Source organism: Oncorhynchus tshawytscha, linkage group LG03 (assembly GCF_018296145.1).
Source record: "Oncorhynchus tshawytscha isolate Ot180627B linkage group LG03, Otsh_v2.0, whole genome shotgun sequence".
Taxonomy (NCBI): domain Eukaryota; kingdom Metazoa; phylum Chordata; class Actinopteri; order Salmoniformes; family Salmonidae; genus Oncorhynchus; species Oncorhynchus tshawytscha.
Window position 1 is genome coordinate 9,913,719 of NC_056431.1, and position 24,999 is coordinate 9,938,717.

General features: G+C 41.5%; 2 protein-coding genes and 1 long non-coding RNA gene across 5 annotated transcripts; 2 read left to right on the plus strand and 1 right to left on the minus strand.

The window, feature by feature from the left end:
• The first annotated feature begins 2,505 nt into the window (after window positions 1-2,505).
• Window positions 2,506-5,043, plus strand: LOC112227101. Its single transcript, XR_002949821.2, has 4 exons — window positions 2,506-2,540; window positions 2,661-2,735; window positions 2,826-3,723; window positions 3,802-5,043. It is a non-coding gene; the product is annotated as an uncharacterized LOC112227101 (long non-coding RNA).
• Window positions 5,044-6,300: 1,257 nt separating this feature from the next.
• On the minus strand, window positions 6,301-19,777 carry LOC112227108 (NF-kappa-B inhibitor delta-like). Of its 2 annotated transcripts, XM_024391953.2 has the most exons (13): window positions 19,304-19,777; window positions 19,160-19,182; window positions 18,964-19,082; window positions 9,850-10,011; window positions 9,503-9,744; window positions 9,146-9,363; window positions 8,854-8,959; window positions 8,558-8,704; window positions 8,394-8,445; window positions 8,102-8,268; window positions 7,689-7,805; window positions 7,288-7,452; window positions 6,301-7,198 (listed from the first exon to the last, which is right to left on the minus strand). In XM_024391953.2, exons 1-13 carry the CDS (start codon window positions 19,577-19,579, stop codon window positions 7,127-7,129), a joined length of 1,866 nt encoding a protein of 621 aa, XP_024247721.2. In that variant the 5' UTR covers window positions 19,580-19,777; the 3' UTR covers window positions 6,301-7,126. The 2 variants fall into 2 exon arrangements, with proteins under 2 accessions (XP_024247721.2, XP_042165519.1); XM_042309585.1 differs by lacking the exons at window positions 18,964-19,082; window positions 19,160-19,182; window positions 19,304-19,777 and adding an exon at window positions 13,096-13,769.
• Window positions 19,778-19,950: 173 nt separating this feature from the next.
• hcst (hematopoietic cell signal transducer) lies at window positions 19,951-24,225 on the plus strand. 2 transcript variants are annotated; one of them, XM_042309597.1, is made up of 5 exons: window positions 19,951-20,197; window positions 20,856-20,928; window positions 23,300-23,320; window positions 23,494-23,625; window positions 23,959-24,225. In XM_042309597.1, the coding sequence occupies exons 2-5, from the start codon at window positions 20,880-20,882 to the stop codon at window positions 24,000-24,002; spliced, it is 246 nt and encodes an 81-aa protein (XP_042165531.1). In that variant the 5' UTR covers window positions 19,951-20,197; window positions 20,856-20,879; the 3' UTR covers window positions 24,003-24,225. The 2 variants fall into 2 exon arrangements, with proteins under 2 accessions (XP_042165531.1, XP_042165527.1); XM_042309593.1 differs by having other exon boundaries at window positions 19,977-20,197; window positions 23,300-23,326.
• The last annotated feature ends 774 nt before the right edge of the window (window positions 24,226-24,999 follow it).

The window sequence follows — 24,999 nt, forward strand, 5'->3', positions numbered from 1 at the left end:
GCACAGTTTTTCCCCAGTAGCACAGTTCTAATGGATATTCAGCACACCCGTTTTGCTGATGTTGCACCTTTCTGCAGGCAATAGTAGATGAATTCATTCAACCTCCTGACAAGTGCAGCAACATCAAACATGCTGCAGCCTATTGTTTATAACCATTGTTGCATGCTAATCTGATAGTTTTTTGCTTAACAAAAGTGGCCTATCAGATTAGCATGAAAATAACTCTGTTATGGTTATTGGTATATTCTTGGCCAAAGAGGGTCTAGCTGCAGGATGGATGAGGGAGAGGACCTGTCAAAGACAGCTTTTCAATAGTGACAGATGTATTTCCTCCATCTAGGAAAGTGGCCACAACCGAAAGAGGAGAGGGGGGGGGGGGTTGACTGCATAAGATAAACATTTTTATCATCCCATTAGGAAAATACTTGAAATCATAATTCCCATTTGAAATGATAAGAATTCTCTTAAATTCACTTGGTCACTCAAATATAGGCTAACTAAGGCATTCCTTGTGAATTAATGTAGCTCATTAAACTGGAGTAAAATGATTGCATGAAAGATCACATGCATTTTCTGCCTACACCAGCACCAGGGACTTAAAGATGTTTTCTTCTTTACTATACATTTACTCTGTACTTTTATATAGATGAGAAGACGGGAATTCCTTTGTGCACAGCCTCTCCCGTGTTGCTCTGTTGCTAGGAATATCTTCTCTCCTCGTGCCGCATTACAAAAGAGACACGCCAATGGGCGGAATAGGGAGAGACCTGTTAGCGCATTCCTCCTCTCGCAGTTTCCCACGCCTCCTCGGGGCATAATGATAGTAGGCTACTCGAGTACAGTAGAAAACCATCCGCATTGGCAGGCACATTTTTTTTCAACCTCACACGGTCTTTGGGGGATACCTCAGTAGACTGAGGCTGCAGTATTGAATAGCCTATAACCGAATGCAGTGCCTGTGCATCACCACCAGAGGGACCCCCATGCCTTCTAAGTGTTGGTGCAATTGACTTTATTGAGCCGCAGTTTTCTTTCTTTTCTTCCAATCCTACTCCACACACCTCAAAAGTGCGCGTCTTCCCATTTTCTGTCCGCTGACCTGAAAACCTGCATCGGGGCGCAAGAGAGACTCAGCAGACAAAGACCCAGTATATCCAGACTGCAGTCATGGCAACTGAAGGAGGTTTGTCTTCTTCTGACTGTAGCCTATGCTAGAGCATCTTTAAATTTAAAAATACCAAAACAATTGAAACTAGTGCGTTTCATGATGTTTTTGTTGTTCTTCAGTTCAGTGTTTTAGGTACAGGTTCTTTGCTCAGGCTGTTCTTGCACATCAATTATTTAGGCTAAGCTTGCTCCTAGACTCATCCCATCAATCTCCAATTCATGGGATTGATGAGCAATTGGTGCATTGCTAGTAGAGCGCCTTTACAGGCTAGGCTACTTTTCCCATGTTTTGATCCATTTCCATGTAATATATGAACATATTGCTTATTTTTCTAATTACGTAATACTCACCGTCTTTTTTGTAAATTAATCGTTTTCTTATCATTTGTGAATGGTTGTGTTGGCTTGCCCATCAGGGTGCAAGAGGGGATGGGTAGTGCGCTGGGGAGAAGTTGAAAGCGCCAACTTAGCCATTACATGAAGTGGGGGTTCAGCAACATAAATCCGCATTGTCGACGCTCTGTTTAATAAGTGCTGCCAAGATGATTTTATAGCCTACTGCTCGTGAAAGTCAAGAGATAGCATATTTACTTGAACTATGGCTGGGAGCTCTCATCTGAAGATATATATTGGAGAACAGTTCAGCACCAGGGGTGTGGACTGCACTTTAGTGTATAAAATAAAATATTGTACTAACAATTATTAGGATTGTTCTATTTTTGAACACATCCGATATGGATAATCGATACATGTAACTTGATTGATTGTCTTGTAAATCGCGTTGCACTGAACGCCTCTCGTGCGCTTCTAACCCACTTTCTGTGGGCCGTCTTTTTCTGCTGAGCAAAGACCCTGTATTGATCCGCGCTCCGCAGTCAAGCAGCACCGAGACAGATGTGGTCGTCTTAAGAAAACGTCTAGTAAACTATAAAATATCCCTGTTGGTGTAGCGCTTTGATTGTATTTCCAGTTGGTCAATTCCTGTGACCACATTAAGCAAAAACAACGCACCAACTCAAATTGCAATTGCTTTCAACGCTATCATTAGTATGCCAATTTAGAATCAGTGATTAATACGAGAGCAAAATCTGTCCACATTAGTCTACTCATATTTCGACGTTTTCCCAAAACCGGTCTAGTTCTGCTGCCCATGGTGCTGAACCGACTCCCATCCCAAAAGGGCGTTCCCATGAGCTTGGACTCGGGCTATTGGCTGTTCACTTCTCCGGCACTGCAAGATTCTGCCGTCTTTTATAACTTACATTACATAATGTTAGAACCTTGTTATTAGGCCTAATGTTGATGATTCTGATTAATAATTTGTGTTTTCTGTACAGAATTGATGTTTCATGATCAAAGTGACTTTGAATATGGTGAGTGAATTCATTCGAATGGATTCATTTGTTATTTGAGTCGCACCATACATGGCATGTGAGTTGTACCATGTTACTACTACTAATGGTCATGATTATAGATTTTCTTTGTGGGTTCAGATTATGAGACACTTCGAACTACAGGGGTCATCATTGGTGTGATCTTGTTTGTGTCTGGTATCCTAATAGCTCTTAGTAAGTATACTTGCACACACTCCGCCTAGTCTGTCACATGCTCACACGTAACTCTCTGAAGGTTACTATAACTGTTCATCTCTTCAACAGGTAAAAAACTCACATGCTCAAAATCGTCTTCCAAGTAAGAGTTTGTACAGGGCTTGGCAGTTGCTCCGCCTGTGCATGTGGAATGCATCAGTCTTTGGAAGAGGAGTCCCCACCAAATACAGGATGGCTTTACGAATACTATTTTACTGTTACCATGTCTGTCCTTTCCCCCTCTCTCCCTTCCCACAGTGGAACCCATGTCTGAATGCTGCCTATTGGTTAAGATAATACAGTCCCGCACTCCCTCCCTAAATCCAACAACACTGCCCAGCCATTCAACTAACTAAGCAATCACCCTACAGAGCATCATATTACAGTCAAATGTCTCAAGATAGTTTAGTAGTCTAACTCTGTGACATCTTTGACATTTTTGAAAATCAAGTGTTCTTGTCAACCAAGCAATATTAAGGAAATGTCTGCATTAGGACTTTTTTGGGGCCCCTAGTTGAGAATGGGGGCCGTTGTTGCATGAGTTGGCAGTGTGGGTGGATGGCCTCAAAGAGTGTATGTTTACAGCCAATGGCATGCGGACCCAGTCTCTTCCTCTCCCCTAACCTTTGAGAGAGGACATCGATTGGGAAGATCCTGACATATCTCTGCATTTTGCCCCAAATTGAATCCTGTGATTGTCAAAGCTTTGTGGCCCCAGCCCCTTCTGTGCATGGATACAGTTGACCTAATCCGTCTAAAATACCTTCTCTTTGGTCAGAACACACATGATCTTGGTTACGTTGTGGTTGTTTCCACAAAGCTTTGAGGTGAACTGAACTGTCGTAACTATCCAGGATTGCTTCCTTTAATTCCCTTTCTCTCCTTGTGTCAGAGTGAATAACTGTCTTCTCTTGTCTTCTCGTCTTCAGCTCTAATCCAGCAGGCACCCAAATACCAAAGACAGAGGGTAAGCCGCCATGGGAGGGGGGTAGGGAGGGAGAGAGAGAGAAAAATAACACACTCTGTCCTCTATCTTGTGTTGCAGTGCCTCCTCAAACAGTATAGATGAAGTGTGCATGGAGGCGAGGGAGATTCATCATGGGAGGTGCTGCAGAGAGGCCAACACACATAATAACACACACTCTCACATTTATGGTTGCCACACATCAGCACCCATTGGAACATCAAGTATGGTGCACACCCAGCCCATGTTGACCAGAAGAATGACTGAATTGTCATTCTTGATTTAAATAAAATGTATATCAAGATGAAGATGTTACTCTTAACCGTCTTTGTGACTTCTGTATTAGGTGCTATCAATCTACCTTGCCCAGGAGAGAATGTAAAGTAGCCTTCAGTGCTGATTTGGGGTTTATCCTTACCCCAATCGGCACCAAAAGCACCTAAAAGCAAAAAAACATACCTGGCGCAAGATCAGCTTTCAGGTGCACTGTAAATCTATATCATGATATGGGTAGTGTTGAAACAGAACTGAATGCTGTGCTCTCTCTGTTCCTTGCTTTTGACTTCATGCACACCCAAGAAAGTTGATTGCATGTCTCATTTTACTGTATAGTACTCTCAATGCACTTTAGAAATCTACAACTTTATCATCCAGTCGTGAGAGAGGTCTTTTACATTTAGGATTTCACATTGGACCTGTATTAATAACCTCAAGCATGAATTAAGATATCAAACCAACCCCATTATCCCACTGTTTTACTGATGGTTGGCTCAGGATCTATCTGCTGTCATTTTTGATGGCATTAAGTGGACTGCCGTGTGTGGTTGTGTTCTAGGTAGCAATGAGAAGGATGTCAACCACATGTCAGATGTTAATTTGAAACAGAAGCAGGAATGAAGTCTCCTATCATTCTCTGGGTTCTGTAAGAGGGTGCCACCAGTACAGTTTTGTATGTCAACAGCCTTTTTCTTTCTCCTATTGTATTTTAAGTTACATTGCATGAGTAGAATCATTCAAAGCGCTAAAAAGGTATTACCTTGGGTGTGAAGGAGCGGGCATTTTAAAAGTGTATGAGTTTAAGCTTAATGAAAAGATCAATACATTAAGATAAGAACTCACAGTAACTAGCTGCAAATAAAATATCTGTATTATCATTATTTAGAGCTGTTTCTAACTTGCTGCAAGTACAATGTCTGTTATCTTCAGATATTTTTATTTACCGGTATGCAGCACTAGTAATGCCTGATACTGAGCCAATGGCGTAACAGTTAACCAAAAGCAAATGAGACAGCTGCTGCAATAAAAATCACCCTGTATACAATGGTCTTATTGATGTATTGTTTACAGTTATTTCCCATATCTTTTAATCTGAACCTTTATCAATACATACATGTGGATTAAAATAGAGTATAAAATAGATGACAAATAGAGATATTTGAAGAACAGATTTAATTCCAGGGTTAAGTTTAGGCAATTCAGTTAATCAGAAGGATACATTCAGTGAAAAGTAACAGGAGTATTACAATGTTACAAACTGTCAAAGTAGACCCAAGCAGCCAAAATCACCAGATTCTCTCGTACCATTTTTTAACGATAACATTAGTTATTCTCCCTCATGTTAACTCACCTATGATTTAGACCTAGGAACACATACAGACATCTCTGTATGTTCCTTGACTAAGACTGCCCAGGTTCCAAAACTAGGGGAAATCACAGTCAAGTCTGGGGAAATGTTGTGTCATATCTCCAATGAGATGTTTTATTTTGTTGTATTTTCTATGCCACTTACAATTCTGAAGTGGTATATTCACTACAGCAATATTTCAAAGGGCACATGCATGCTAACTGATTGGAGATTTTTTTTAAACAGTCATAAAAGGTATATGAGTAAGTGATGCATGTTTTCTTGTCACCACAAAACATGTTGTGGTATTTTCAATCATGAGTCATGTTTGAAAATACCTGATTACTTTAAGGTGAAACGAGTCATAACTGAAATACTCCTCCTATAATGCCCTTTAAGAAATGAATACTACTGATACTACATTGTATACACTGTTGATATGTTATATAATATTATATAGCATGTGTGGTCAATATCAACATATTCCCTTTACACAGTAAATGTAAAATGTTATTTTCATAAGTCATAGTATGAATGAGACAATATACAGTGGTAAAAACACTTTAAAGTACTACGTTTTTGGTTGGTATCTGTACTTTACTATTCATTTTTTTGACAACTTTTACTTTTACTTCACTCCATTCATAAAGAAAATAATGTACTTTTTACTCCATACATTATCTCTGACAACCAAACGTACTTGTTACATTTTGACAGGGAAATGGTCCAGTTCATGCACTTATCAAAAGAAAATCCCTGGTCATCCCTACTGCCTCTGATCTGGCAGACTCACTTAACACAAATGAGTGTTGTAGTGTGCCCCTGGCTATCTGTAAATTAAAAAATCAAAAAAATATTGTGCTGTCTGGTTTGCATAATATAAGGATTTGAAATGATTAATACTTTTACTTTTGATACTTAAGTACATTTCAGCAATTCCATTTACTTTTGGTGCTTAAGTATATTTAAAACTAAATACTTTTACACTTTTACTGAAGTAATATTTTACTGGGTGACTTTCACTTTTAGTTGAGTCATTTTCTATTGAGGTATCTTTACCTTTACTCAAAAGTCATACTTGAGTAGTTTTTCCACCAATGACAATATATTAGCTATTCAATGAGTGCTGTGAGTATATCAAATATAAAAAGAAAAGACCTAGATAAGTTATAAGCAACATTGAAAGCATGAGCACAATGGTACACTGTGTCACATGCTTAGTGAAACAACAACCACCTTTCAACAAACCAATATGATTTCTGACCATGGTGGGAAGTTTTGACAAGAGAATGAGTGGGGGTGGGAGCCCAGAAACCCTCCTCAGATATACCACTAAGGAGGGCTTCCCGGCTGGGGGGGTACTCATACAATGAGTCTCGGAAGCTTTGAATATAATGTAAACGATTATCATAGAAATCAAGGTTGTACTGAGTGACAGTAATGTCAGGGGGGACTGGAATACCACCTGTTACCACTGCTCATTGCTAGATATCCATTAAACAAAAACAATAGCTGCCCATTAAGATATAAAAATACATAAACGTCATTGCTAACTGAATTCAGATAGGGACCAAAATCATGTCAATCAAACATATAGTTTCAAAGTGAATGCTCTAGTATATATTAGAGATTCACGGTGTTTGAAAATCCTCACATGAAGATACGCTAGAATCCCTCCCTGTTGGAAGTACAGATGTCTGGATTCAACCTACAGTACAGACCTTCAGTACTTCCTCTGAAAAGAGGTGGAGGGATACACAGGGACATAAAAAGTAGTCCGGGTCACTCTTGGTCCTGTAAGGACATTACACGTCGACGAGAGGAAGCACTTCGCTTTTTCAGGATGAGCTTGAGCTGAAAACAGACGGGACAGGAATAGGTGAGCTGAGATTATATGAATGAAACAAAATGGCCATTTGCAGTCTGTCTGTCTGACTGCTCACCTGTTCCCCGTGGGGTCCACTCTGCAGCAGGTGTGCAGGCTGGTCGTTCTCCAGGTTGCGGATGCTGGGGTCGGCCCCTCTGCTCAGCAGCAGCCTCAGCATCTCCTCCTGGTGTGGGCTGCCATGGAGACCAGCAGCCATGTGCAGTGCGGTATGACCGTGGGCCTGCCGGTGAGGAGGTAAAGGGAATCATGAAGCTGTGAGTATTGACCAACACTAAGGCAATAATTAGATATGCACACACTGTCGATGAGTCTCCCTTTCTTTTCACTCTTTTCCTTTCACCTTTTCACACACTGCTGAAGATGTTATACCTCTCCTTTCTCTTTTCATGGAGTCTCAGGACACAGGTCAGTTTCTCTACACCTTTGAAGAGGGGACAATCTCACAGCAGAACTGACCTTCATGTTGACAAAGTCCCTCATGTTGTCCAGGGGGGTTTTCAGCAGATGGCGAACCAGCTGGATGTTCCCCTCCTTCACAGCCAGGTGAAGAACAGTCTTGTTACTTTTGATTTCCTGGAAACAGAGGAAAACACTGTAGGAAGCCTCCAAAGGAAACCGCAATGCGCCGAAAGTGAGGAAAATATTCAAAACCCATCATAGATTTTTGCAGGTGTGAGATTGGGTAGACAAAAAGCTGACTAATAGCTCCAGATTTTATTTATTTTCTACCAAAACGAACCATGCCATTCCCTTGGGAGGATGGAGGTATAGATAGTGTTTTCTACTTATTGAGTACTGGCACCTCTTGTAGAACACTGGCTCTAAAATACTAACTCTGGTACGTTACATTTAAGTAGTGCATTCAGTACCTGGCTGGTCAGGGAGGCTCCGGTGTTAAGGAGCATTTGCAGCCAGGAGAGCTTCTCCTCCGCCAGGGCATGCAGGCTGGCATCACCCAGCCCTGTGGAGGTGAGGGAGGAGAGAGTCTTCAGGGTGCCACTGTGGGAGATGGCTGCACAGTGCAGAGGAGTCAGACCTGAGACAGGAGTGGGGGAAAAAGTTATATTGTTGTTACTTATTCTGTCGTCTTACTATATCATTTGTCAGATGTATTTTGAGTAATGGTTGTGTTCTTCTCATTTGACATAAGCTGGATGTTACCTTCAAAATTGCGAGCCTCCAGGTTCACTCCAGGCCCAATGGAGAGAATAACCTACAAATACAGATCCAAAGATTGAAAATGGTTATTCACATCATTCTGTTATTTATCTAGATTGAGCCCTAACAGATGATAACTTTGGTTGAAGGCAGTGCTGCTGGTTTACCTGCATAACCCTGGGGAAGCCATAGGTGGCAGCAAGATGAAGTGCTGTTTGACCTTTGACATCACAGGCATTTATATCCGCCCCTAAAGACAACAGATCCTGGACGATTTCCGGATGGTTAGCAGTCACCGCCACCAGCAAAGCAGTCTGGGATACAGGAGAGGGGGGGGGGGTAATGCTATTAAACTAAGGCTCACCATGTATGGCATCCACACATTTATTTTAGAGGAAGCATCTCATTTGGGTTGAACTCAATCCTGTGTTCTCTAAAGAAGAAGTGTCTTCTTGGTGCATACCTTCCCCTTGTGTTCCTTGGAGTCTAGCCTGCCCAGCTCAGCAAGCCTCTCTGCTGCAGCGAATGCATACTCCCTCAGGCCCTTGGCTGTATAGATATGCAGAATCCTGACAAGACAAGACAATGTGACAAATTGGTTTCAGGTGACACCTACAGTCGAAAATGTTATAAAGGCTCATGAGACATAAGACACTTTATTTTTATTTGCAAAGTTTCTCTTAACATTTTCTCAAACTTAGTCATGTCTACTTTCTCAAAATCAGGTCACAAGCTGATGACACACACACACTTACGTGTCTCCGTCGTCATCCTGCCAGGTGGTTCTGCTGTAGTCCATCCCTCTGAGGAACATCCTGGCTTCCTCCAGCTTAGTGACATCCATCTGGCCACTAAACACCTGCTGGACAGGTTCTGTGGGGCCCAGGGCCCCCGACGACCAGGAGAAGACAGTGGTCTGCAGGGGCCCAGAAGGAACCAAACTAGACACAGCCTCGGTCACTGGACACTCCGTCTGTAAAGGAAAAATATTGGTATCATCATAAATGCTGTAGCACATAACGTTCATATACTTAATAGCACGTGAACAACAAGTAGTCAAAATAATGATGTAATGTCAAATTGCTTCTGTTCGAGAAACCAGTCCTCCTTACATAATGCTGAGGCATCCTGGTGTCTGGGTAGTCCTGCATCTGCTGTGTGTTGTAGCTGGAGACCATCTGAGGGCTGTAGGCCGGAGTATGGCTGTAGTCCATTGAGGAGGATGGGCTGGAGAAGTAATTGTTCCCCATAGGGGAGAATGGACCTTCCTGTATGGCCAAGAGGGTTTGGTGCTCATCCATAGGACCCCATCTCTCATACCCCACTGCCATGTCTGAGTAGCTGCTGGCTACACCTGGGAGAAAAGAATGGAAAAGTATTTGAATAATTTGACAATGTATTTGACCCAGGTCTGGTTGGGTTGCAAAGGGCTTACATGGGTGCTTCAAGCAGTACTCACCTGTTGAGGTAGACTTCTCTGGTGTTGACACCTGTTGGGAGAGGACAGTGGCAGTGGAGACACCGGTACTGGTTGTTGCCGTCGAGGAGGTCTCCCTCTTCCTCTTCTGCTCCAGGAGTTTCTTCACTGTGGGAAGAGTGTAACACGGCTTCTCCTTCGGTGCTGTGGAGACAGAGGTGATGTTGCAATGAATGATCTTTGGTGGATAGTAATGAAATCGACCATGACAATTGTTCTCTATTGGGGTGCTTTTCTACAATGGTCTACTGTTCTTATCAGACATGTATTACTACAGAGCGACACAGCTAAGGCTGTTGGTATAATGTTATGACATAATATGAAGTAATGTGGTAATTTTGGATAACGCTTCATTCTTTAGTTTTTGGATTGAAAGGATTGGCAAAAAGAGGCCATTCTCCTCCAGCTCTGTGATTTCCCATGATTCATCTATGATATCATGTTTACTCTTTTCCCCCGTTACTTTCTGTTCCATTCAGCAGCCAGAGGAAAAAGAGATAGTGGTGAAAAATATAGGTATCTGAGGTTTCCAGCTTGATATTGCTTGTGTGTAGCAAAACAGGGTAGTTTTTCCTCAAAGTCATCACCCCGCACGTGAAAGACAAAGAGACATTTCCACCAAGGAGCATAAACAGGTAGAGAGAGAGCTCTGAGGAACCTATTCCATTAGGAAAACAGGCTGTGAGGTCAGAACTAACAGACAGATTCAATAGAACCACTACCTTGTGGAGGCTTGCCACTACACATTTTCTGTGACTCTTTCCTGTCTATCTCCGTTACGCTGTCTGTGGTAAACCACAGCACCTTCCTGTCGCTGCTGTGTGTGCCGAGAGCACGTTTACAACCCAGAAGTGAAGAGTGAACATATAAACGTGGGCCATGTCTGCTCTGCTGTGTGACTGGGCTGGCAGCCATAACATAGTGTCTGACTATTAGCATGATGATTCATAAATGTGGTCATGGAGTAGATTGTTTCTCGCAGATATCTCACATCACCTGTCTTTTTCTTGGAAGACAATCAAGCCATATAAAGGGGGCTTTTTGGGGGGTGAGCATGAGTTTTTGGTCTTGATGCAATAACATATTTGAATGCTACAGGAGTCTCATCTATTCCCCAAGGGGTTCGGTGAACATAGGAAGCAGTGATAAAAACACACTTTTGTTGTGCCATCAACACAGTTTCAGTGGAACGTCAAAATCGCTGACTTGAGAGCAAGAGTATAGTGAATGCCTGGGTGAGGGCTGTGTTGCATTTTAACTTTTGATATCCCTCTCACAAAGAGGAAAGTTTGGTATCACTTGAAGCCACTCAAATGGATACAAAGGAGGAACTGCCTTTCTGTTCTGCCATTGTGGAAACTCCAGAAGTTATTAACATTCTGTTCCTTGTCTCTCTCTTCTCTTGGGCCTGAGTTTTACTTGTCTCTCAATTTTTTCCCTCATTTATTTTCTCTTTCCTCAGTTTACTGTCTTGCTGAGTAAGGAATAAAAGACAGACTACTGGCACTTGCATAACTAAAAATAAGATGGGAGATGCCAAGGAATTGTAGCTAAACTAAAATGACACATTACATCAATTACATGTGCAAATTTCATACCTTATAACAATGATTATAAACATTACTGTAAGAGACTCATATTGTATTATATTATATAAAAAATGCATTGCTACTACTGTCATAGGCCAAATAAGAATCAATTTGCCAAACGATGACCTATTGGTAAAATGAAACTGAAAACGGTTGTGACCATCTCAAGACTTTATTCCTATGTATCTAATGAGTTCATCTTCATACAATACATCATCAGATACTGTAAAGTCAATCCCCCTGACGTCATTTCTCAACCTTCACCACAGTGTAGGAGGGGTGAATACTAATAGAGGGGATGCCTCACAGGGGTGAGAAAGAAAGGGTGATCTACACACGGAAGGGCAGCTCTGTTCACTGGTGCATATTGTAGACAGCAGATGTGCCTCCCCAAAAATAATATAATGCAAATATTTGACTAGTAGTGCATCTTGGGGGATAGAATAACCCCTTACAGATACAGGATAGGCTACAGTTGGGTATTAACCCTTAAATGCAGTCTACTGTCCATGTCCAAAGCTAGTATTTCTTTTAAAACACCCACAGAGAGGGAGAACTGTCCTCAATAGATGTTCTTTGTCACCAAGCAGGCAACAAAGGTCCCAGCTGTACTCTGTAATATCACCTACATAGTGATGTAGTGCTCTATAAAGCATATTTCTACTTGAGTTTGGGTATAGAATAATGCACGTAGTACTCTACAAGTCCATTTGTACCGAGTTACAGTACATCATTAGGCAGACAAATAATTATATCAGTGCAGAAAGTTCTTTACATCAGCCTATTGCACTAAACATCTTCAAATGTCGATTTTTACAATTGTCAAAGTTGGGACGTTAGTTAAACGATCCATGACAAGGAGACAGGGCTGCCTGGGATACCCTGTCTGAACGTTGTTGCGATGTAATATTTAAATCGCGGAAACCCCTGGCCATTTAGTCATGCGCGTGGGCGGCGGGGATTCCGAAGACCTTTCTGTTTACTGGCTCAATATGATACCGTGGTGCCGAGCAGAGAAAACGAATTGAACTTCCTCAATGACTGTGGCACCGTGTAGACTAATATATTGCATAGGATTGACTAGTATGCTACACTATGTCCGTCGCCGGCAGTGGCACTCTGAGCAAAATCAAGTTCATTATTGCGTGTGTAAAATAGCCTATCCAGATTCCCCCTTCACACCCACCGTTAAAAGGTGAACTGAGGTGTAGCGAACATGGGCGAGGGTTGAGAGGGTTTCCCCGCTGTCTGTTTTCAATTCGCAAAAGTAGGCTATTGTTTTCATCATTGCCTGTAAATGCTGACTTAACTTCTTAATATTAACGTTTTTAATAATCTCACATTAGTTTGATGCATTCAATTGTACGATATGATATAGGCCTGCCCACTTTATAACATCCATCATTTACTTTGAATGTTAGTCCTGAGTTGTAGGCTACTTGCCACTTATTAATCAAAACAATGATGTAATTTAGACATTACGAATGGATGTTCAAATCTGAGCAGAAAGAGAATGTAAACAATAGCTTTTGATTGTCAATGTCACAACATCCGCTATATGATCACAATATTCGTATCTAGGCTTATTAGTAGCCTGCTTGACAATGTAGTATTCATCATCAACATAATAAACACTCACATTTCTGCCAGTGCATGTCAGAATCCCTTTTTCTTTGTAGCACCTTGTCAGCTCCTCTTGGTCCAAAATATTTGGTGTCTCTTCTTCGGGGTTTGAATTCGCAGCGAGTCCTGGTCCTGCTGTAAGTGTCAGACTTGTATGATCTGACTCGTGTGCCTCTTCTGTCACAGGCTCGTTGTAATCTTGCTACTATGTACACACATAACACGTTACCGGTGACGCCATCTCCATTTCCAACACCACGCCCACTATAGTATGTGAACATTGGGTGCGCAAGAGCACCACATCAAAGCGCAGCGCTACGCTCCACTTGCTCAGAGATGGAGGGAGGGAAGAGGAGGGTGTAGACAGAGATAATATTTGTTATGTTAGACAACTAACTTTCCAGAATATTTTCTGAATTAACAATGAATTATTATGTTCTGATTCAAAGTGTGGGGATGATTTTGGCTACCAGGTTACCTTTGTTTGTATGTGTTTTGTGTGTGTGGGATTTTAGCATGTAAATCTTGGTGGGGCAAAAAGTGGTATGCATGCCAGTAAAGCCACTACACAACACAACACTAAACAATACATTAATTGCAGTATAACGATGACAAACTGTGATCACAAACGGCCTACATAAAGCTGTCCCAACACTAGACCCAACATCTTCCCACTGCTACACCTGGCTATGAGCGGAGCCTTGTTTGGCAGTGAAACAGTCCATTCAGCCTTATTTACTGCCTTAAAAAAACATAGATGATATGGCTGACTTGCTGAAACCTTAAAATTGTGGTTTCTAATGACAATTGAGATGTACAAACTATGAAAAAAGGGGTACGACAAGCGTCGGTAGCCATGAAGTGCTTTGAAAGGCTAGTCATGGCTCACATCAACAGCATCCTCCCGGACACCCTAGACCCACTCCAATTCGCATACCGCCCCAACAGATCCACCGATGACGCAATCTCAATCGCACTCCACACCGCCCTTTCTCACCTGGACAAAAGGAACACCTATCGACTACAGCTCAGCGTTCAACACCATAGTGCCCATTAAGCTCATCACTAAGCTAATGACTCTGGGACTAAACACCTCACTCTGCAACTGGATCCTGGACTTCCTGACGGGCCGCCCCCAGGTGGTAAGACTGCTAACAACGCATCTGCCACGCTGTTCCTTAACACTGGGGTCCCTCAGGGGTGTGTACTTAGTCCCTTTCTGTATTCCCTGTTCACCCACAACTGCGTGGCCAAACACGACTCCAACACCATCATTAAGTTTTCTGACAACAATGGTAGGCCTGATCACCGACAACGATGAAATAACCTATAGGGATCAGGCCAGAGACCTGACCGTGTGGTGCAAGGACAACAACCTCTCCCTCAATGTGAGCAAGACAAAGGAGCTGATCGTGGAATACAGGAAAAGGCGGACCGAACAGGACCCCTATTAACATCGATGGGGCTATAGGGGAGCGGGTCGAGAGTTTCAAGTTCCTTGGTGTCCACATCACCAATGCACTATCATGGTCCAAACATACCAAGACAGTCGAGAAGAGGACACAACAAAACCTTTTCTCCCTCAGGAGACTGAAAAGATTTGGCATGGGTCCCCAGATCCTCAAAAGGTTCTACAGCTGCACCATCAAGAGCATCCTTGTTGCATCACCGCCTGGTATGGCAACTGCTCTGCATCTGACATGTAAGGCGCTACAGAGGGTAGTGTGAACAGCCCAGTACATCACTATGGCCAAGCTTCCTGCCATCCAGGACCTATGTAATAGGCGGTGTCAGAGGAAAGCCCATAAAATTGTCAGAGACTCCAGTCACCCAAGTTATAGACTGTTTTCTCTGCTACCGCACGGCAAGCAGTACCGGAGCGTCTAGTCTAGGACCAAAAGGCTCCTCAACAGCTTACACTCCCAAGCCATTAGACTGCTGAACAATTCATAAAAATCGCCATCGGACAAGATACATTGAACCCCCCTTGTACACTGCTGCTATTCGCTGTTTGTTTGTTACCTATACATAGTCACTTCGCACCCAGCTACATGTACAGATTACCTCAACTAGCCTATACCCCTGCACACTGACTCAGTACCGGTGCCCCCTGTACATAGCATCGTTATTTTTATTCTTATTGTGTTACTTTTTAGTATTACCTTTTATTTTAGCCTACTTGGTAAATATTTTCTTCTTCTAGAACTGCACTGTTGGTTAAGGGCTTGTAAGTAAGCATTTCACGGTAAAGTCTGCACTTGTTGTATTCGGCGCATGTGGCAAATAAAGTTTGATTTGATTTGATAAGAGGCAATCCGTAATTTCGATTAGACATTAATGAGCAAACTAGGACAGTAGCCAGTATAACTATATTTTTAGCACTTTTGAAATGTACAGCGACAGAATTCAGAATATAGGCTGTACAGTGTTCTCCCTGTACACCACGTCAGAACCGTAAGATAAATAAAGGGGCATATAAGCAGATAATGGAAGCTCTTACAACATTCAATGATAACATTTCTCTAAAACAGCTTATAGGCTACATGTGCACCACCAAGTCAGAACAGTAGGCGAAATTAAGAGGGGTAAATAGACCAAACTATTAGGGTGAGGCACATGGGCTACTAACAGCTTACTACACAACATACACTTAGTATTACTTTCTTAGCTACAGTATACATATCTCCCAGGCATATTGCATAATTTATGCAGTGGCAGACAATACACTTCTGCACTCACCTTGTTGTGCTGTGCTCAACAGGAAGGTGGCGCGGTGGTCCTTCATGTACAAATTTTGTCATCAAAGTCTAGCATTCTCTGAATTCATGTTGCTTTCAAGACAACTGTGAACTCAGAAAAAAACAAGGTTGAATCATGATGACGTCATTGATCTTAAGGTCGTAGCTCTAGAAAGAGGCCAGAGTTACAATTCCGAGTTTTTGCAGTTTCAATTTAACAGTTGTTTTGAGCACGGCACAAATGATGCTTCATTGACAGCATGGCCAATGTTGAATGTTTATCATTATAAACTTGGAAAAGAGCTCCTTAATCCCAGATTTGGGACCACATAGCCACTCCACTGAATAGCAGGCTAGTGATTGTTTTGCAAATATTGCAGTTAGCCAAGGTCACTGATTCCTTCCAAACCACTCATTGTTGAATCTATAATTTCTCTTCATTATTTCTCTTTATATGACAAGGATTAAAAAGTAGATTGTCGATTTGATTCATGATGATGACTGCTAGCTTTAAAGATTTTGAAGGTGTTTATTTTATTTTTATTTCACCAGACAAGGCAGTTAAAAAATAAATCTTAATTACAGCAACAGCCTACACCAGCCAAACCTGGGCCAATTGAGCACCGCCCATTGGGACTCCCAATCACAGCCGGTTGTGATACAGTCTGGATTCGAACCAGGGTGTCTGTAATGATGCCTTTAGCACTGAGATACAGTGCCTTAGACCACTGGACCACTCAGGAGTTGACATAATCAGTCCAATCAAAGCTACTGTACATACTGTATAATGTCATTTGACGTCATTTTGTCTGTGGCCAATGACCTTGAGCCTTCTTGGATGGGCATTTCTAACGTAACTCTATGGCAGCATCCAAGGGGCTAGAATTTTCTGCTGGCTTGCCTCGCCACAGAAAGCACTGAGCTAGGCTGAAACACCTGCATTTTGGAGCTGCCTTACTCAAGAAAACCAAAAAGAGACCATGTTTGTATGCGGCTTTCTTAACTCAATGATATATATATATATATATATATATATATTGTTTATATACATTGTTTGCAAACTGATATGTGACATGTATTAATGCCAAAATAACATGCAAAACAGGCAAGCCCTCTCATTGGTTTGGGACCAAAGCAGCCAATGAGACTGTTCAATTTGTAATTGTTTTGCTAAAAATGTGGGGCTCAAAACAGGTGGAGCTCAAAACAGGTGGAGCTCAAAACTGGTGGGGCTCTCACCTGCCCTGAATGACGGGTCGCAACTAGTGTGTGTGTGTGTGTGTGTGTGGGGGGGGGCAGAAAGAGAGGGAGAATAAGAAAGAGATTTCCTTGATGTAGTAGGAATCTTCCTATATGCCATCATCACATACTACTGTATTATTTAGAAGCCTTTAGTTCCTCTCCACTGCAGCGGTTGGTATCTGCATGAGGAAATCTAACTGAACAGTCTCATTGGCTGCTTTGGTCTCAAACCAATGACAGGAGTGGAATCCAGCATCAAAGCATACACCCACTATTCCTTATCAAACTGTTAAGCGTCTACATGCATGTTAGGAAAGACATGAATCTGGCTTGTCTTATTTTAGCACAAAGTGTTTATATTGACATGTTTAGCATTTCTCAGGCATGGTTAAGATCAAGTCCATTTGAACTCAGTTTATTGAGGAAAATAATTAAGTCAGTCATCTATTTGAACAATCTGCATATATTCTTTAATTCAATGGCAATTTATCCTAGATTGACAAAATCGAAGGGTTATTCAACCCAGACCCTTTATCCTACTAGCAGCTCTTGTTAGCTTTTCAGGACAGGACAAAGCCTCCAGCATATGATTTAATCATTTTTTTATACAGCTGATTCAGTGTTTCTTCTTCCTAATGGAAAGGCTAGGATGCCCTCTAGTGTCTGTTTGATACACTTTAATACACTCACCCCATCTTGTGTAATGCAAGCTCAACTACCACTTTCCTCTGTGTTAGGAGGGCTGAGGAGCAGTCTTGACAAGGATGGCCCATGGAGTCTTTTTAACTTCATGAATTGAATTGAAGTCTTAATTAAGACACATGATAAGTATCATTGGATGGTTTGAACTGTATGGTTTGGAAATAAGGTGGCATCTGTGTAGCCTATCCCAACTCAGACATTTTAAAGAATATACAACTTTTTATCAGCAAGTTACCTATGTTCACAATGGCAAATACACTTTAAAAAAAAGACACCCACAACCTCCTGAATGTTTATTTTATAGGTGACCTTTTTCACTAAATAGTCTGAAGGGAAATGTTTCCAATCACGCTGCTCCATTTCTGCACTACTGTAATGTCAGTCAGATGTGTATACCTGCTGTTTGTAGACAAGGTGGACACAATGATGAGTTATCATTGTTTGACTGATGAGAGTGTTACAGCAGGTGAAGCGCATCGGTGAGTGTTACTGACCCATTCAACATGCTAATCCCTGATTCAGACGGAGGCAGTATCCACTGTAACAGAGACCTTCACTGTTAACACCTTCAGAGGATGGAGAATACAGTGGTTCCTGACGTATGGAAAGACTCTCTCAATGAAAGTGTGTGTGAATGTGTATATATGTGTGTTATTATCTGGGTCAGAGAATGACAGCTTTCCTCTGTACCAGTCCAGCTGCACTCTGACCATCTTTGGGTTTCTGTCTCACGGTTAGGCGATCAAGTCTGTGAACACGTGGCACCATTAGAGCGTTACATACCTATCCTTTCAAAACCACACACCCCAGGATCCTCTACACATGCCGAAGTCTCCCTTCCTCCAGCAAGACTATGTGATCACACCAACGAACAGTCCTGTATTGTGCCCAACCTCATCGTGTATTCCTGAGTTAAAGTCCTCAGAGGCCAGGACCATTTTATAGTCATCAAATCTCTCTGGGTTGTCTGGAAGTTGCAGTATATCATCTGACAAGATTAGATATGAGATTGCAGTGTTGGTGTCTAGAGTCACTGGAACTGAACAGAGATAACACAAACATACCATACTTAAATCAAATTGAGGTATGGACATAATCTCATTATTCATCATACATTTGATTCACTAAGCGTATTTCTTGTTTTCTGTGTTGGAACATTTTAGTGGCGTTAATGTTTTATCCCAATTGTATCTAATACTCACTGTATTGAATTCTTGCCTGCATCTTCTCCCAGACTCTATACTGCAGGTTACCCATGTGCTTTGCCACATCAATCAGTCCTCCTGAAACCCTCTCATGGTCTGGCAATGTGCACTGGGTTCTGGAAGGACAGACAGGAGTCAGTGGGGTTGGATACTGAACCACTGAGAAGAGAGAGACTGGAGGCAGATCACTTACCTTTCCAAGGTGGCACTGTAGCGCTGCAGAGAAACAAAATACATTTTATCCATCTCTTATTATACCAGGTATTTTGAGAACACTTTCTTACTTATAACAAAGGCCTGGGGAAGAATGCTCTCTATAAAGTACAGTGGTCCTTACCTGTAGGAATGTTATGCTTTTAGGCCCCAGCTCCTCTTCTATGGTTCTGATTGTGTCTGACAGTGATGATATCTCTCTGCTCATCTCCTCAATCTTCTGACTCTTCTGCTTCTCTTCCTCCCTTAGTGCAACCATCCTGACCTCCTCTTCCTCTTGTAGGTACAAAGGAAGCTTCTCAAACTCCTTGATTTGCCTCTCTGTGTGCTGAGCCTGGCTCTGGAGATAGCAAACAAGAAAGTATCTGATAGTAACATCAGTCACCAGTCTATCATCCATAATTCCACAGGGTGGAAATGTGGCTGCGATCACATGACGTTAAACAGGTCAGTTTAACGTCATTGAAGACATTCAGCTTCTCCTGTAAGTGCTTCAGTGCAGGCTTAACCTCCTCCTGAAATTAAAAAACATAGAAGTTGGGTGTAAAACATTGAATTATCAAAGACATTCAATTGGGGTGGGCATTCTTTGTTTTGTGTTCTATGTTTTCTATTTCTGTGTGTTTGGCCTGGTGTGGATCTCAATCAGAGGCAGCTGTCTATCATTGTCTCTGATTGAGAACCATACTTAGGTAGCCTTTCCCACCTTTGTTTTGTGGGTAGTTTCCTGTTTTTGTGTCTGCACCAGGTGGAACTGTTTTGGGCGTTCTCTTTGTTATTCAGTGTTCAGTTTTATTAAAAATCATGAACACGTACAACGCTGCAACTTGGTCTCATACTTCGAACAGCCGTTACACCAAAAACCAGGCAATGTAGTGTGTCAGACATATAAGGGAAACAGGGGAGGAGTAGGAGGAGGAGCAGTGAAACATTTATTCAAAAGTGAACTCCTAGCAAGCCCTAGTGAAAGACAGTAACTGATCATTGTAGAAGGTCCTGTAGATAAGTTTACATTAAGGTAAGATCATTCTGTTTGCGATGTATTATTTAGTTTATTCTGGTTAACTTTTTTTTTTAACTTGGAGTGTTGCTTCCATAGCACTCCACTAAAAGACATACGTTGAAATGTTTGTCTCAATTCAGATCATTTGATTACGTTACATTTTAAATCTGTAAATTCAGATTTTTAATTGAATGTTTATTCTTTTGTTCAACTACATTAAAAAAAAAAAATCTGTGTAGCATATCCAACTCTTTTTTTATATTAAACTTTTAATTAGCCAGTCCTATCTTCACAATTGCAAATACGCCCACAACCATGTGACTCATTCTTATGTAGGTGACCTTTTCAAAGTACATTTTCTGTGGAAAATCTTTTAGTTAAGGTGCTCTACTTCTGTTCCACTCAAATGGCAATCAGATGTGTGCAGTGTCAATGCGGATAGTATGCACCGTAAGCCTTCTGTTTATAGACAAGTTGGACAAGGGAACCAATGCAACAACCAACAATTCAGAGTAGTTTGTGTTCCCATGTGAAACCCATGCATCTCATATGGTGTGAATATTGATGTTTCAATAAACCAGATGTTTTGTGTGGTGACTTTAAATGTCTCTATAGGGATGTTGTGTTTGTAAATGCAGACACAAATTATGTTAATACTGTTCTGTTCAAGTAGATATTGTACGGTGGTAATCACAGAATGTCAGACAACGCAGCATTGCTGATGGTCCTCTTCTTTTGCCTCTGTGGTAAGTGATGTGATGAACTTTCACACCTATACTCACACCCCTATCTGAATTGATGTTTGTGTGTGTGTGTGTAAGCGCACGCTTCTGACTGCATCCTTGCACACATACAAGGTGGTCCCACACAGGAAAATAATACCACAAAGCAGTTTGGGTAAACAGAAACTAAACTGCTGCCTCTATTGGTGTTCTACATGTAGGCTTCTCACCCTCAGACATTCCAGTGAAATAGGTAATATTGTTTTTACTAAAGCTATATCTGTACAGTATACACTAAGTAACTCAAACATTAGAAACACCTTCCTAATATTGTGTTGCACTGCCCCCTTTTGCCCTCAGAACAGTCTCAATTCGTCGGGTCATGGACTCTACAATGTGTCAAATAGCGTTCCACATCAATGGGGACAAGAGATAGTCCCACCAAAAAAATCTAAAGGAAGTTTGGTCTGCAGTATCTGTCCTATATCTGAGAAATACATGACATGGCCAAAAGTATGTGGACAGCCATTCAAATTAGTGGATTCTGCTATTTCAGCTACACTTGCTGACAAGTGTATAAAATCGAGCCCACAGCCATGCAATCTCCATAGAGAAACATTAGCAGTAGAATGGCCCATACTGAAGAGCTCAGTGACTTTTGGAAAGGATGCCACCTTTCCAGAAAGTCAGTTTGTGAAATTTCTGGTGTGCTAGAGCTGCCCATGTCAACTGCAAGTACAGTTTTTGTGAAGTGGAAACATCTAGGAGCAACAACGGCTCAGCCGCAAAGTAGTAGGCCACACAAGCTCACAGAATGTGACCACCAAGTGCTGAAGTGCGTAGTGCGTACAAATTGTCATCGGTTGTAACACTAACTACCGAGTTCCAAACTGCCTCTGGAAGCAACGTCAGCACAAGAACTGTTCGTCGGGAGCTTAATGAAATGGGTTTCCATGGCTGAACAGTCACACACAAGCCTAATATCACCATGGCAATGCCAAGCGTCAGCTGGAGTGTTGTAAAGCTCGCTGCCATTGGACTCTGGAGCAGTGGCACATTCTCTGGAGTGATGAATCACGCATTCACCATCTGTCAGTCCGATGGATTAATCTAGGTTTGGCAGATGCCAGGAGAGCGCTACCTGCCCGAATATATATATATATATATATATATATATATAGTGCTAACTGTAAAGTTTGGTGGATGAGGAATAATGGTCTGGGGCTGTTAATCATGGTTCGGCTAGGCCCCTTAGTTCCAGTGAAGGGATATCTTAACGCTACAGCTTACAATGACATTCTAGACGTGCTTCCAACTTTCAAATTTTGTGGCAACAGTTTGGGGGACGGTCCTTTCCTGTTTTAGCATGACAATGCCAGCGTGCACAAAGCGAGGTCCATACAAAAATGGTTTGTCAAGATCGGTGTGGAAGAACTTGACTGGCCTGCACAGAGCCCTAACCTTAATTCCATCGAACACCTTTGGGATGAATTGGAATGCCAACTGCAAGCCTGGCCAAATCGCCCAACAGCAGTACCCGACCTCACTAACGCTCTTGTTGCTGAGTGGAAGCAAGTCCCCTCAATAATGTTCCAACATCTAGTGGAAAGCCTTACCAGAAGAGTGGAGGCTGTTATAGCAGCAGAGGGGTGGCCAACTCCATATTAATGCCCATGATTTTTGAATGAGATGTTTAGGATCAGGATATATATACACTACTAGGAAAAGCAATTTTTTTGTTCATTAAAATAACGTGAAATTGATCAGAAATAGTGTAGACATTGTTAACGGCAGAGTTCTTCTGTCCATTTTTTATGGAATATCTACATCGGCGTACAGAGGTCCATTATCAGCAACCATCAGTTCTGTGTTCCAATGGCACGTTGTGTTAGCTAATCCAAGTTTATCATTTTAAAAGGCTAAATGATCATTAGAAAATCCTTTTGCAATTATGTTAGCACAGCTGAAAACTGTTGTGCTGATTAAAGAATCAATACAACTGGCCTTCTTTAGACTAGTTGAGTATCTGGAGAATCAGCATTTGTGGGTTCGATTACCGGCTCAAAATGTCCAGAAACAAATAACTTTTTTTAAACTCTTCAGTCTATTCTTGTTCTGAGAAATGAAGGCTGTTCCATGCGAGAAATTGCCAAGAAACTGAAGATCTGGTACAACGTTGTGTACTACTTACTTCACAGAACAGCGCAAACGGGCTCTAACCAGAGCATCTGGTCATCTACGCTGATTAAAATGTATTTAACAGGTGACATCAATAAGGGATCATAGGTTTCACCTGGTCAGTCTGTCATGGAAAGAGCAGGTGTTCTTAATGTTTTGTACACTCAGTGTATAATAGAATTACACTGACAATATCTTTTTCATTTTTCTCCTCAAGAAAAAGTTGTGACTGACCCAGGTACAAGTATGTATCATGATAAACACAACACCAGAACTGAGATACACAAATTCCAGATTTTTCACACAATGGGGACCAAAATAATAATATTTCCTCTTCACTCTTCACTCATCCCACTCTTGTCCTCCGTCCCCTCCTATCTATCTTCTCTATGATTCACCCTCCTCTACCAGATAACCCGTCCTGCTACAGGATTGAGCCTGGCACCATGGCTGGCATAATCATTGCAGACGTGATCCTGACCATTGCCATTGTCATTGTCACGTACCACTGTGCCAGCCGACGCAGACGTCGAAAAGAGAGGGGTAAAGTGCCATGCAGGGTTATTTCATGAACATAATAATTCCCAACTGCTTCCATTGGATCAAGGGCCCCTGCCCTTTGCCCGCTATGAGCAATATTATATTTATGAAAGTTTAGCTTCCCCCTTTTCTTGTCTTGCTTCCCTTTTATCCTCCTCCTAGAATTAGAAGGAACAATGAACAGCTCTATATTATTCAAGTTAACCCAATAGACTCTAACATGTACTGTTAATTAAGTGCTTGGTAACTGTAAATCACTAAATATCACTAGTATTTTGTATGTAAGAGCATTTTTGAGAGCTCTAATGGTCTCTCTCTCTCTCTCTCTCTCTATAGCTGATAAAGTCTACATGAATGTCAGGGCAAACTGCAAAACATGAGAATCCTCAGCAAGCACCAGAATACATATTAAACATATTTGTATATACTGTGCAATCTTGTTTTACATCATATCTGTCAATACGTTCTTGTGATTTGATTTGAAGTTTCTTTCACTGCCACCTCCCGGTGAAAACTCAAATCTACACCTTCAGATGTAAAAAATCACACTGAAAGTTTGAATTATTTCAAGATTTACTCAAATAAAAAGGTGAAACAGATGCACAACTTTGTGTTGACCCAGTTAGTATAGAGATGTACAGGAGGCTCCTAGCCATGATAAGCCTGTGTAGAGTATTATGTCTGTGTGGTTTTTGATGGCTCTGTCCTGTCTATTTCTCTCAAAGAGGCCCACACACTACATTTGGTTCTCAGACACTTTGTATCTCTGAACCATCTGTCTGATCAGCGTCCTGTCTCTCTCTCTCACTCTCACACACTTTTTCCTCGCTCACACTGTCCTTCATTATTCTTAATCAAGTGAATCATTTTGTATATGTAGCTTGTTTTTAAATGATCAAATAAACAAACACAATGTAATGCCAATATACTCAAAAACCTTAAGCATGTAGAAACAGTAGTAGGAATCTGGGATTTTGTATATATATATTTTTTTTCAATTGTTTTAAGCACAATTTTGAAAACAGGGCCCGGTTTGTCAAAACACTACACACAATTAGCACAACCCAACACCAAAGTAGCACAACACTTCAGATCATTTGCAAAATGGAACACTTGTCAAAACTATACACGACTTCATAAAAATAATATTTTGTTACCATACGAAACACACACATTTCATATGACTTCAATCTTTTTGAACCAGTTACACACTACTGTTGCTAACCTAAAACACTTTTACCAAGTCTAATTGTCAGTGATTAGAGTGCTGTAAATGAAGTACACAGGGAAAGTGCAACTATACCAATACTACACAAGACCAATGCTGCAGACTGAGGAAAATATAATTTATTTCTCTCCATATACACAAATCAGTCA